Source organism: Labrus mixtus, chromosome 3 (genome assembly GCF_963584025.1).
Source record: "Labrus mixtus chromosome 3, fLabMix1.1, whole genome shotgun sequence".
Classification (NCBI taxonomy): domain Eukaryota; kingdom Metazoa; phylum Chordata; class Actinopteri; order Labriformes; family Labridae; genus Labrus; species Labrus mixtus.
The window spans coordinates 25184245-25198035 of record NC_083614.1 but is presented as its reverse complement, the minus strand read 5'-3'; the positions used below and the strand labels follow the sequence as shown (position 1 = coordinate 25198035).

General features: G+C 38.9%; 1 protein-coding gene across 1 annotated transcript; it reads left to right on the top strand.

Moving 5' to 3' along the window:
- Nucleotides 1-3478: 3478 nt before the first annotated feature.
- pdcb (phosducin b) lies at nucleotides 3479-7989 on the top strand. Its single transcript, XM_061034192.1, has 4 exons — nucleotides 3479-3633; nucleotides 4824-4882; nucleotides 5403-5551; nucleotides 6759-7989. Exons 2-4 carry the CDS (start codon nucleotides 4837-4839, stop codon nucleotides 7272-7274), a joined length of 711 nt encoding a protein of 236 aa, XP_060890175.1. The 5' UTR covers nucleotides 3479-3633; nucleotides 4824-4836; the 3' UTR covers nucleotides 7275-7989.
- Nucleotides 7990-13791: the final 5802 nt, after the last annotated feature.

Here is a 13791-nt window from a genome sequence, read left to right as displayed (position 1 = left end):
GTAATTTCAGGCTTTGCCACTAACTCTATACCCATAGACGTCATGGAGCATATGGATCATATAAGTGCATGTAAGGGAAAAGTAAGCAGACACTCACATACACACTCATATACACGTCATTTACTGTAAGTCTCCTGGTCCTGAAGGCCTATCATTAAACTAATTGTCCAGACTGCCTATCAGTTTACTCAACAGTGTAAATGTATAATATTTACATCGGTTACCATGGTAGTAAGAGATTGTCACTTTATACTCTCTGGCTCCAGCTTAGAGGTGAAATGCTGGTTTGACGTAAATGCATATTTATAAAGCAAACACAGACATACTGGTATCTGTGAGTCATAAAAAAGGGCAATAAGGAGGGTCTTTTCTTTGTTCGCCCAACTTTTTTCTGAAACTCTTTCCAAAGCAGCAGAATTAGTCTAGTTTGCAGAATGCTGACCTCTAGCTTTGAGATCACAGAGGTGTTTAAAAAAAAAAAAAAAGAAAAGAAAAGAAAAAAAGCAGATTTTGCACTGAAAAAATAATATAAAACATGCTCTGCAGCAACCGGTTTGACAAAAAAGCATTGTTGTACAGTATCATAAAAACCTCACAGTGAAAAGTTACAGTAGTGTAAGGCCACGTGTCCACCTAGCGTTGAAGCCCTGAAGAAGTGATCTACTGATCAGTGATGACGTAACAGAGTAATGCTGGTGGAGACACACACATACTAAATCCTCTGGCTGTGAGTTGCTGCAAGGCTTCTTACGTATTTGTTTGAGGAAAATATTTTTTTGTTGAGTAAGAGCAGTTATAACTTCTTAGCATACTGTAGTCAGTGATTTGTGGCTTTACATCAGCTCAGTTCTGACACATAATCTTTAGAGTTAAGTAACTGTACAGGAAACACATGAAGTTCACTCCTTAATGTGTGTCAGTCTATGTCCATACTGTACATCTTGTAGTGATAGCCTATGATCCTCCAGAAAACTGTAAAGGGTAGATTTAAAACTCTTCTTGCATTGCATCAGCTTTTCAGTCACAACACTTTACTGTATACTTGTTTTGTTTGTTCCTGAAGAATGATTCCAATAAACTTGTTTAAGAGTTAGTGTAAGAGAAAATACAGTAATTTCTGTCCAAAAGCAAAATCCCTAAAACCTAATATTGAATTATCTAGAATTGTAAAAACATTTGAGTCGCTGTTAATTTACAAATCATGTTGTTTTGGTTATTTTTTGACAATGAAGTTTTAGTGTGGTGGGGGGAAAAAAAGCAAGCAAGTTAGCCAACATGCTAGCGAGAACGATAGACACAGATAGCTAGCTAACGAGTGAGCTTATGAATAGATGGATGGATGGAAGTATTGGCTGTTGCTGTGAGACGTTTTTAGAACAGAGGGTGCTTAACAATCTGCTCAGTTCCATTTTAAGCAACCTATGCTTATATATAAACATGTCGACTCTCTGGAGGCACTGAGAGTACTGAAGCCCCAACTGACATCATTATACTGTGTGTTCCTGAATAAAAAGGTCCAGTAATCCTTTAAGCCAATAAATGCAGGACGCAGACACCAGGGGGAAGGACAGAAGTCGAACACGGTTGCATGAGCAGTCCCAGAAAATATCTAGAGGGTGTGGAGAGCATTAACCCTTCCTGTTTGCACAGCAGTGAATCAGCATTCATCTAAGGGGAGCTCACAGGGAGGAATGTGGGGAAGACAAAGAACTAAGGAGTGATCAAAGGATACTATTTCTTACTGCGGCTTGTGGAAACATATCATGAAATTTATTGGTTCTGTTGTTCTCTGGTGAAACCTAATTACATACATTTCTCACAGGAAAATATCCTGACACTCCTGGCCACACACAGTCCTCCTTAAGCGTAATAAAACAGGACAGCTGTCACAGAGAAACTTTTATACAACCCCCCCTCAAATATATAATCATAATAATATATGCCTTTTTGGTGTTTTTTTTAAGAATAGGTTAATTTTTCCCACTATAAGGGCCTGAAGTGTTTGAATATAGCTGGGTACATTTAAGCACTAGACCTTAACACTATTTTGATGTGCTCCATTTACACTCAAAACTCCCGTGAAGAGTTCTTTTGCTGGTTATGAAACAACGTCAAATTAACACTGATGCCGCTCAATGATCGACAACAGCAAATAAGACCAAAGCGTGATGCATTCACATGAGAAAATACAAATCGAAAGAGATTAAGTATCTCTGATTTACGAGATATGTTCTTCATGAAATTTGAAAATGATTCTCTGTTCATCTCAGAATTACAAGTCACATGTTGCTTGCATTTCTTGCCACACCGGTGCCTCAGTTGCGCTCCGTGGGGATCCAGTATTTTCAGCAATTGCCTTATTGTGACCAGGTAGTCAGCCTGAATGCATTTTCAGATACATCACGTTATATCAGTAGAGCATGTCTTATCTGCACAGCTGATCCTGACAGATCAGAGTAGGGTTTGCATCTGAACTGCAAATATCTAATTTGCCTGTGCAAAGTCAACAAACTGATAACAATACCATACCAGTATGTTACTGAAAGACACAAGTATCTGGTCTAAATGAGAGCCTCTGTTAGGATTATGAGCAACCAGTATCTTACTTATTCAGACAGAGAGCAGAATTTCATAAAATGCAAACCGTGAAGACACTACCAAAACATATGCAGGATAAATTACCTAATCTTTGTCCACAGGGCTCCAATATAGACATGGCATCACAGGAGCTTTAACAAACATCATACTTCAATGTAAGCCTGTTCCATTGGGAAATATTGTGACTTTTTAGTGCTACATTTATTCGATAGTTGCAGTTTTTTTGAAGAGAAGGATGAGAAGTTTCTCACGACAAAGGTTAAACAGTTTAACACAGATTATTCTGTATTAAATTGTCTATACTATACCCATCAAAAAATAATATATTGGAATATGAAAAAAAAACAACCTTCCCCAAACTTTCAAGCTACTGGTGGTTAAAAAATAAAAGGGAAAAAAACACATTGAAAAGAGAGAGTAAGCGGCAGGAAAATAATAAAGAAGCGCGTGATAAAGCAGCACCAAAGCTGATCCCCACCCCTAGCTAGGGGTGTTTTGTGTTCTGTAATATTCCTATCATGTGCTCATTTTCGTGTGATGCTCCATGCCTCGGAGAACTCTGAATTCCAGAAAAGATCACATTGTTTCAGAGTTCATCTCGAGGATATAATGCTCTTCTCTGAGTTAACTCTTCATGTACTGTTTAAAAGCCTGAACATTAACAACACAGTAGTTATTGTGTGTTGCTCTTGAATATAAAGGGCTCTTGTTTTGGATTTTAAATGCTTTCTATCTTTCATTCATTCATTCTCCCCCCCCTCTGTCTCGTCAATATGTCTACTAAGGCCTCTATCAAGCAGAGGCTTCTAATTCCTGAGGAGAAATCCTCTTAGGATCTATGCTCTATTTCTGTTTGCTCTATAGGGTCTTTTTTTGAAATCTCCATTACACCAAGCTCATTGGCTGGAAAAGACGCACGCATGCACACAACAACACACAGCGTCCAGCCACAGATAGCTTTGTGAAGTCACTGAGTGTAGACCAGTGCGAGGTTATCTACTGACTCAAGAAAGGACTTCACCGTGACTGTGGAAGGTAAGGAACACTTAATGTCTTATTTGTTGAACAGCACCAGTTAAATCAGGTAAAACCTATGGGAAACTGGAACTTTAATCTGGATTGGATAAAATACAACAAAGATATTTGGTCTGTATGTATTTGCAGTCATTTGAGACTGATTTTGAGTCCCGTCTTGAGTCTTCATATCTGATTTAAATATTTTCTCAAATAATTTGCCATTATCCATTATGCATAGTTACAGTAAAGAAGTTTTGTCAAATGTAGGTGAAGTTAGTTTCATTCTTTAAAGTAAAGAAGTTTTTCACAGAATGAGGAAAAAGGTGATCTTGTTTTGGTTTGAGATTTGTGTCCGATTGAAAATCAGCTTTTTGAACTGATTCTTCTCCGGCTCTTGCTCACACACATAGAATCAAAACCCTTACAAAAGACTTCATTGGCTCATGCTAGAAGTAAATACGGCAAATCTCCATATGTGGATTTGAGGGTTAGAGAGGTGGCCACAGAGATCTTGAGCCCAGATCAGCACTGTGACTTCACTCAGGAAGGGAGACTACACTAATTGGAACACTGGAGATGGGCCAGGAGATAGTGGCTCTGTAAACATCACACACACACACACATACACTGATCCAAACACAGACACCAATGACATCACAAAGTAGTTCAGTTTTGAGGCCCAAATTGACATCTCATGTAATTGCATTGCACATTTCCTACTCAAAAATGCGAAACAATTATAATTTAAGTGCACGAGCATGATCACATGCATATTCGTTAGATTTCTACTTTTAATATAGAAATAAAATTTCTTTTTTTATACATACAAACATTGTATCCATCCATCCATCCATTTATTGTGATAATGTTTGTTTTTCATCTCATGGTGTCCTTTTTCTTAGATGCCAATTCCATCTGTTCCTTCTGAAAACATTAGCTAACAGCAAGGAAGACGCAGATCTGTTGCAGTCCAGTATCCTCTTAGACTGCATTAATTTAATTATCATGGGACTCACTTGGTTTCCAGTGGCTCTATCGCCGTGCAAAGGTTTTAAATCTGTAGCTATACAATTATGTAATCGAGAACAATGAGAATAAACACGTATTACAGGCTGTAAACCCCTAACAGACGTAAAAAGGAAATAACCAACACATAACCCCTTTGGATGATGGCCTTATGAAACTCTCTCTAACTCTCTTGTATGCAGAAAAACCAGAAGAATGTCTGACAAATTGATTGACTTGGAGGAGACTGCGACCCACACAGGTAAGTAGAAGCCATGGTGTCACACAGCAACTGACATGGTGGTCTTTATCTGTTCTTTCATTGGTGAATCTGATTGTACTATCAGTGCTAATATACATTTACGTTAACATGAAAAATAAACATTTAGCCTTTGATAGAAATGACTGCAAAACAGCAAAATAAAAGCCTTCATACTGAGCAATTGGCAGTAGCAGACAACAGAAAGACCAAAGTAGAGTACAGATCTGAGGAGCTTTGGCAGTTTAACAGAACCTCTAATCTTCTTTGTCTTATGTAACAGTGGTGCAATGAGTGCACGTCTTAGAAGGCTGGGATGACGCTTTAATCCCCAAATTTAACAGGAAACCTTACTCACACATGATTCATTGCTGTACATTTACGACAGGAACAGGCTTAAGATTGACTCTTTATTGCCTGTATAAACTAAATATACTTAATCAGAATCCAGGCAACACAACCCTTTTCTACATCTTATTTTTCCTAAAAGTTTAATAATTTAATACATTTTTCTTCTCCATAGGTCCTAAAGGTGTCATAAATGACTGGAGGAGGTTTAAGTTGGAGAGTATGGACCCGGAAAACTTGCCACCTGCAAAAAGGGAACTTCTGAGACAGATGTCATCCCCGGGGAGGCCAAAAGATGACTCCAGAGCAAACCTTAACCGCAAGGTACAACCAAACAGGCCGCAGCAGAAATGTTATATAGCAACAATTACAAACCGCCATGATCTAAAAGAAAAGTCTACTCAAACTGCATCTGGGGATTTACGAAGGTTTACAGCTGTGAACAAAAAGATTGCAGCACTGCAAGAGTTTTATATATAATGGTAGAGCAGACTTTTGAAAAACAGGGGAAAGAAACTCCTGATAGATAGCGATCTGCTAGCTAAAGCTAATGTTAACCCAATGAATACAGTACATGACAGAAGAAGCTCAGAAGAAGTTTACTTTAAGCTTACAGAACTAACTTAGTGGGAATTCATTAAGAATGACTTGTGGCAGCTCATGAATCTGCTGCGTCTTTGCTGCCAACACAACAAAGCTCATGATTGAAAAGCCTAGGGTCTTTACAGATATGATACAACTTTCACCGTTTATAACAAAGCCTCCCCCCAGGAGCAGGCAAGAGAGCAGCTTGTCTAGATTTGAAAGAAAAACAAAAAATCCATAACTGTCCTGCATAACAACCCAGACCATCTCCCCACATGAAGACAAATATGTGGTATGTGGGGTGAAACTTTATATCATTGGAAAGTTGCACGTGACATCCTTTATAAATACCTTGGCATATTCACCACCTCCGTTAGAGTTAGAGTCCTTGTTTGGAAATGAGGTGGATTTTGCAACGAGGGTCATTAGAAAGGGGCCAATGTTGACCCAAATGAATGCATAGTGGCTCATTATAATACGACCAAACAGCCCCTGCGCACAGATATGCTATTTGCTCTGTAGCCGTTCAGGGGCGCATTTAAACCTTTGTGAATTAGACAGTGTCTTTTGTCTCATTTACACAGGTACATTGGGTGCAAAAGCCGCCAACTCCCTTTGTTAATCAGGTCCTTAGAGTATTAATTACCCTCATTCAAGCAGTATTTTTCTTCACCTTCCCACTAATGGCCCTCACTTTTCTCCATGTCTGGTATTGTACATCAATGTCACCACCACACTAGCAGCCTCATTGCTGTTATTAGAAGTGTATACATACTGACATCTCCTTATGTACATGATACCGTTTATATCCTATTAAAAAACCTCTTTAAATAATTCAAAAAATATTTTGTTTTATAACATTAAAGAATGTATCCAATGACCATAAAAAAGTGTTCAAATCAAATAGCCACTATAACCTGAAGCTATCGTTTGATTGTCATTCCAGATGAGTGTCCAAGAGTATGAATTGCTTAAGGAGGAAGATGCGGGATGTCTGAAGAAATACAGGAAGCGCTGCATGCAGGAGATGCATGATAAACTCAGCTTTGGGCCCAAGTTTGAAGGTGTTCATGACCTGGACAGTGGCGAGGCCTTCCTAGAAGTGATTGAGAAGGAACATTATAGTACAGTAGTAGTTGTCCACATCTACAAGGATGGGGTCAAAGGTTGTGAGGAGCTCAACAACTGCCTTGACTGCCTGGCCACAGAGTACCCAACTGTAAAGTTCTGCCGGATTGACGCTGTTGCATCAGGTGCTGCGGAGCGTTTTTCGGACGAGGTGTTGCCCACGTTGTTGGTGTACAAGGCTGGAGAACTTCTGGGGAACTTCCTGGCCTGCACGCAGCACCTAAACGAGGAGTTCTTTGCCACGGATGTGGAGGCATTCTTCAATAGCTATGGTCTGCTACCAGAGAAAGAGCTGCCTGGCATGGAGGATGAAGAAGAAAACGATGTAGAGTAAAGCAAAGTTTTGGCTCCCCTGGAGAGTACTCTCTTAGAGCCATGAAAGACAATTTCTAACATAAGAAAGTTTTTTTTCCTTTGGTGAAGGTATATAGAAAAAAAATGTACATTAGCTCACAAGTGTGTAAGTTTTGTCTTCTAAGGGAGGCTTATTTTATCCAGTTGGTGAAGAAACTTAGATATCCAAGATTTGGATGCTCTAAGGTAAGGGTACAGTAAGGTGAGGAGATAGTGTATATTGATTTATTTATTAATTAAGTATCACAAATCACCTCAACTGTACTCAAAGAAAAGCCAAAACCAGTTATCTAACTCAAGATTATTGCAAAGTTTTCTTTTGTGATTATAGAAAATATAACATACAGTCAAACTTGTCAAAATGTGTTAATTCAAATGTGTTTTGTAGCATTTGATGTTTTGTATACGTTACACCTCCAGGGTTAGCACATAGTTACATCCTCAGATGTGATACGATATTTAAACACGTGTTTGCTAAACTTCTCTTTGGGGTGGGGGGCTTCTAAATTGGAAACAAAACTTTAAAGACCTAAACAGAACAGGAACACTTGGACTCAAGAGGCAAAGGTTCTCTGGCCTTGGAACATTTTTGTGTAAAACAGCTGCCCTGTCCAAGCTGACCTTCAATTACGTCTCTGGAACTTGTGTAGTGGGAGGTGAATATTATGTTTGGAATAAACATGCTTGAGCTTCTGGTACTTTGTAATTGTCAGTGAATGCTCAAGGTGGTGTTCAGCCATTTATTTATATTTTATATTGTGATGGGATGATGTCATATACAAAAAGGAAGCTTTAGGAAACGGAGTTGACTTAAAAGTCTTCAACTCTGCACGAGTCAAGGATTGGTTTGTTGAATTCATATCTACTCATTTGATTTTGCTAAGGATTTGTTTATTTATTTAAACTGTACTGTCTGGAACATAATGAAGCATAGACTAATATACATGAATAAAATCACATAAAATAGTAACGTTTCCATTGCATTTTATTCATCTCTGATTTTTTAATTGAATAGGGACAATGCAATTCAACATATTTTCAACACAGCATGAAACTGATGTGGTGCACAGAGAGTTTATAGCTATTGATAATTTCCAACACTTGTCCCTAGTTCGGCCTTTGGGTGAGCAAACAAATTAACAACGTATAACACTCAGTGGCATAAAACCTCATTACACTATGTGAAGATCAATTAAAATACATATACAACAATATGACAATTTAAAAAAAACCTTTTAAATTACAGATTTGAGATACAATTTATTAGTGGCTATACAGCCAACATTTCACCTTTTTGTAAAAGATTATAAATCTGAGAGTAATTTGATTTCAGGCTAGAAAAAGAGGGTCTGTTGGTTTCATAGGAAGTAAAGAAGTAACTTAAAACTTGTCCTTTGTACACGTCAACAAAAAACTCTAAAACATCCGTAAGAAAACCAAAGAAATGGGGGTGCAGATGGCCTAGCGGTTAGACCACTTACAGAGGCATGTACGGGCTGGGTTCAAGTCCAACCTGTGGCTCCTTGTCCGTATGCATTCCCCTCTCTCTCTCTCTCTTCTGATTTCCCACTCTGTCCACTATCCTATCAAATAAAGGCAAAAGCCTGACAATAAATCTGTTTTTAAAAAGTTACATATTTGGAAGCTTCATTAAAATATCACTTTTAATTCCTACCTCTTGAAAAGACACTTGTTAGTTTTTTCAGTTGGTTGTCACACACTGAACTGCTTTTATGTACTTTTTACAGCCAGTCTTTGAGATAAATCCTAAAGATCAAGGAATTTGTCAGCGAAGAGCGTGACTGACAGTGAAAGTCGATATATTGTATGTGGTTGTGGGGGGGGGGGGGGGGGGGGGGGGGGGGGAGAGAGACTTGACATGGCAAAAATCAGGAACTAGAGGGTTACCACTGCAGAAGATGTCCTGTGGAGGCAGGCTGTCACATGTTAAACAACCTCATCTTTTAGTTTTTTTTGTAGCACAGATTTGACTCCTCTGTGACCCCAGTGAGCTGCAGGCATGTGAAAACCACAACATAAAGAGCTGATTAAAGGTTTTAAGACGTGCAACCAACCCACAATTTGATATGAAGGCAATCAAATTAAATTATATAACAAAGTCATCTGACTGACAAGCACATTACCACACAAATCCACTACTGTAGGAAACAGTTCTGCAATAAAGTCATACCAATCGTCCATATATGCATTATCAATTTAGAAGTAGTTCAACTTTGTGATACCTCTTCACTTACAAGGTATATAATATCCATTTGCAGGGTTAACGGTTATATTGCACGCCACTTGTAGGGGCTGTATTCCTCGAAGTGGACACTCCAATAGTTCAAGGAAAAATCCCTGTACTCTGCTGCAAGTCATTCCCTGTCACGGGTGTGGAAAATCAGGAACTGGACCCAAGTGCGCAAGTACATAGGGTAATCAGACACAGGTGAGGCTAACAAGACACAGGTGAGGACAATCAGGGCAATAACACTGGGAAACACACAGAGGCAGGAATAAAATACAAGAAACACTGAGGAGAACTACAAACTAAGTCATGAAACACTGAAGACACACAGAACTCAAGAAAACACTAAAGACTAAACTATGAAACATTAGGACAAAAACACACAAGGGAAACAAGCAACACTGGGATAAACAGGATAAATTAAAACATGGAAACCTAAACGCTGAAATACAAAACTAAATAAGACCAAATCATGACTTTCTCATCCCGGATTCCTACTCTTCCCACTGTCAGATACTCTACGATAAATGATCTTCTTCTTCTGTTTTGCATACTGAAAAAAAGAGAAAAGAATGAGAAATTGATGAAACCAGTGCTCAAACCCAACCATGTTTGGGGCCGTCCAGCCTTGACTTCATTTATAATGAAAAGACTATTCAACATATATAGACTTGGGACTTTAACCAAAGCATAGACTGTATAAATAATGGATGTAGTCATTGGAAATGTCCCCCATTGACTGCCTAAATGAAGCTTAACATATCAACAGATAGCAGATTGTTAGCTTTAATAAGAAGTAACATTTGATGATAGGAAGTGAAGAGCTCCATGCTGAGGTATAAGGACAATCCTCTTACAGGATTAAGGCTGTAGTTTTAGTAGTAGTACAGTAGGTTACTAAGAGCTTTTACACCTTAAAGCAGTCTCAAGCAAATAAAAATGCCCTCAATCCCTTAATAAAATGGGTTATACACAGTATGCTGACCTTGTACTTTTGCAAAAACAAACCCTCTTAAACATTCATACACATCTACTTTCATGTGGTTTAATACCGATAATCTCTTGACATATTGCCTGCAAAGGGGCTCTTAATGTAATTAATCAAAATGAAAGAACAAGGGACTGAGACACGCTAACAAATATTTCTCTAAGGATATACATGTTACTGTGTTTCTACAGTACCGCACCTGGCACGGCTTTCATAGCCCCTAGCTGGTAACACCTCACTTTGCACAGTATTAGCGTGTCAAAGATTTATCAAAATCTTTTGGATACCTCCCACAAGCTTTTTTTTTTTCTGGCAGAGTGAGAGGTGTTTCCCTAAGTGCCTAAACATGTCAGCCAGACTTGCTGCTGGTGGCTTAGACCACAGCGTTGTATGCAAGAGTGGCAGCTTACTTCAGGCGCAGCTTGTGTGCATCCACTGGCCTGCTGAGTTCACACCTATTAAATACTTTCTACCCAAGTGTATGCCTTCAAGCTTCCACCACACTTCACAGCCATGTACAGTACCATATGTGGCAATTTTCCGACAGTTAAAAAGGGTTCAGTGAGTGCAACAGAAGTCACTGCAACGTTAAGAGAGGTTAAGAGAGGTTTCACCTCAAAACAAGATGACTCAACCGTAGGCTCAGAATAAACATTAAATCATTGGCAAGTGCCGTATTTTGCCTCATTATTCTCCAAAACATACACATAAACAAAGCGTGGGCCTCTTCTAGGAGAAAGTTTACAGAGCAGTGACTTTGCTGAGCAGAATCAAAGAGTTGGGGTTCATTCATGTTTACCCAGAATTTATCTCTGTAAACTTGTTTCATGGAAAAACCCAAGGGGGCATGGTTTGACTCATCACTCCCCTTGAACCAATGTTTACCTCAATGTTTACCTCTGCAATGACCATGTGATCCCACCCCCATTTCTGACGTTTTGATTCCCTCTTTGTGTACACTGATGCACTAATTGGAGAACTTTTGTCCATTTTGTGTGTGGACTCTTGGAAAGCCCTCCCGACACGCTCTAGTTCACCCGCCACAGAAACAATTGCGCCGAGATGATGTCAGGATGACACTGCAGTTGGGACCCGATTTGAGGCGCACATGTGGTTCCTGTGACCAAATATGGTCGGCGGACGTGGGAGAGATGACATAACGAACTGCGCTCACTTGTTGTCATTGTAAATAAAAGCTTTTTAGCGTGACTTTACTTACTTAACCCTTATATATGACGGTACATTCCCCATCACTCAGTATTTTCAATGAAAACGATTCATCATTTGACTCATCTACCCCCAGATGAGATTAAACTTTATTGAAAAAACAAACAACTTACATGTATGAGTGCAATGAATAGATACTGTGCAACCACTATTACACAGATTACTATTAGGTACTAGTAGTTTTAAGTATAACAAAGGCAGAGTGAGCAAACTGTTAAAGATAAGAGGAGGAAGGAAGAGATAAGAACAAGGTGGAGGGGGATGAGTAACAAAGCTTTAACTGCTGCAGAAAAAAAAAGGAGTAGCCTACACATACAGTATCGCTCCAATATCACAGTTTACCTTTGGGTTGGTCTGTTTCCCATGCTTAGCTGATACTCACTGTTTGAATGAAGAGACAAACTTACATGTCCTAATTAAGGGCTAGGTGGAATTTCAATTGGATTACACATCAGGAGTTCCGTTGAATTGTTGTCTCACTGCATTTGTTCAGTATTAACTGGAACATGAAAGGGGAACTTGAGTATCTATAGTGAATCACTTTCTAAATCAGCACTGATTGCAGAGTACAGTAGCCCATGCTCGTTGGTTTCATTCTTATGACGAGTGCTGACAACAACCAGCATGGCTTTCTAAGAGGTTTGAACCGCAGTGTTGCTATAGGCAACTATACATCTTGGTATCCAGGCGTGTCAGCCGAGTGTAAGAAAATAGTTGCCGCTGCCCCGAGCAAACATCCTCCTTAATACTTCTCATGTTCGTGCTGCCCGTCTTTTGTCTCACAGAAGTATCACCTTGGTTATGAACCAATAAACCAAAGAGGTGTTTCTCAAAACTGGTCCAGACAGGGCCTAAATACCTAACGGTCATATGTCACCAGGGACACAGTTAGGAAATGACTGAAAAGGAAACTGGGAAAATAGTCGATGTCATTTTTACAGTATGAACCGTCAATATAACTACAACTAACAAACTTGTTCGATGATTTGTAGATGTTGACTCTTCACATCTTGGGATTGATCTGTGAACTTTCATAAACTCATAAAAGGCATATTTTATTTTTCTAAATATATATAGCTGTTTTTTCAAACCAGTTGTTTCTGGGATAACAAATTTGAATTAGAAAATTGTTAAGTCAAACAATTATCAGAGAACACTCAAACAAAAGATGTAACGTGTTTTTATGGTAACTACAACTGTGTGTGGTTGCTAATATAATCATCAACAACAGCATCCTGAAACTTGTGATTGGTTACACATTTTACAGTGATGGCAAGACCCATTTTTACGAGACCAGACTTATCTTTTTAATAACTCAGTAACTCAGAAGAATGGATTCAATCTTGTTATCTAATATCACTGTTGTGGGGGGGGGGGGGGGGGTATTTGCTCTCCTCTATTTTGTGCTGTATGTTTTGTATCTCGTAGTGATAAAGTTGAAATCTCTGTGTTACAAAACTAAAGTAAAATAAGAAATATTTTTTTGACTTGCATCCTCTCTAAGTCACACACACCCACACACACACACACACACACACACACACACACACACACACACACACACACACACACACACACACACACTCTTTACATGCACGCCAGCAGACACAACTGAGCATTTAGTAGGTGTTGGCGCCATCTGCTGACTATTTGTTTCTTCATCATTTGTTCTCATTGTTGAAATGCACCCTGTTCAACCTGTAAACATCACAACCACAACAGAGGCAAACCACATGCACCTCTGAATACTATATAAATATACATGTTTTTTTAAGTACATTCAATTGATATGTTCAGACTTTTGTTAAAACGCTTTTTTTTAAATCACCCTGTCCTGCTCACCCTACACTTTATTGTCTTGCTGTCTATTTGTATCTGTACATACTGAGGGCAGCGTAAACTGGGGGCGGTGCAAGAAACCAGTTAACAAAATAATCTCAAAACAGGGTTTACTAAACATTTAGGCTGTTGTGTATGTATTTCTATAGTTATTATTAGAAAGCTGTTACTTCTGAGTTGTCAAATTTCTGTGAT

Excerpts from the sequence above, each read along its gene's own strand:
- pdcb (XM_061034192.1), top strand. The coding sequence starts at position 4,837 with ATGTCTGACAAATTGATTGACTTGGAGGAGACTGCGACCCACACAG. Across the intron at positions 4,883-5,402 it reads GGAGACTGCGACCCACACAG|GTCCTAAAGGTGTCATAAAT; the intron begins GTAAGTAGAAGC and ends TCTTCTCCATAG. Across the intron at positions 5,552-6,758 it reads GAGCAAACCTTAACCGCAAG|ATGAGTGTCCAAGAGTATGA; the intron begins GTACAACCAAAC and ends TTGTCATTCCAG.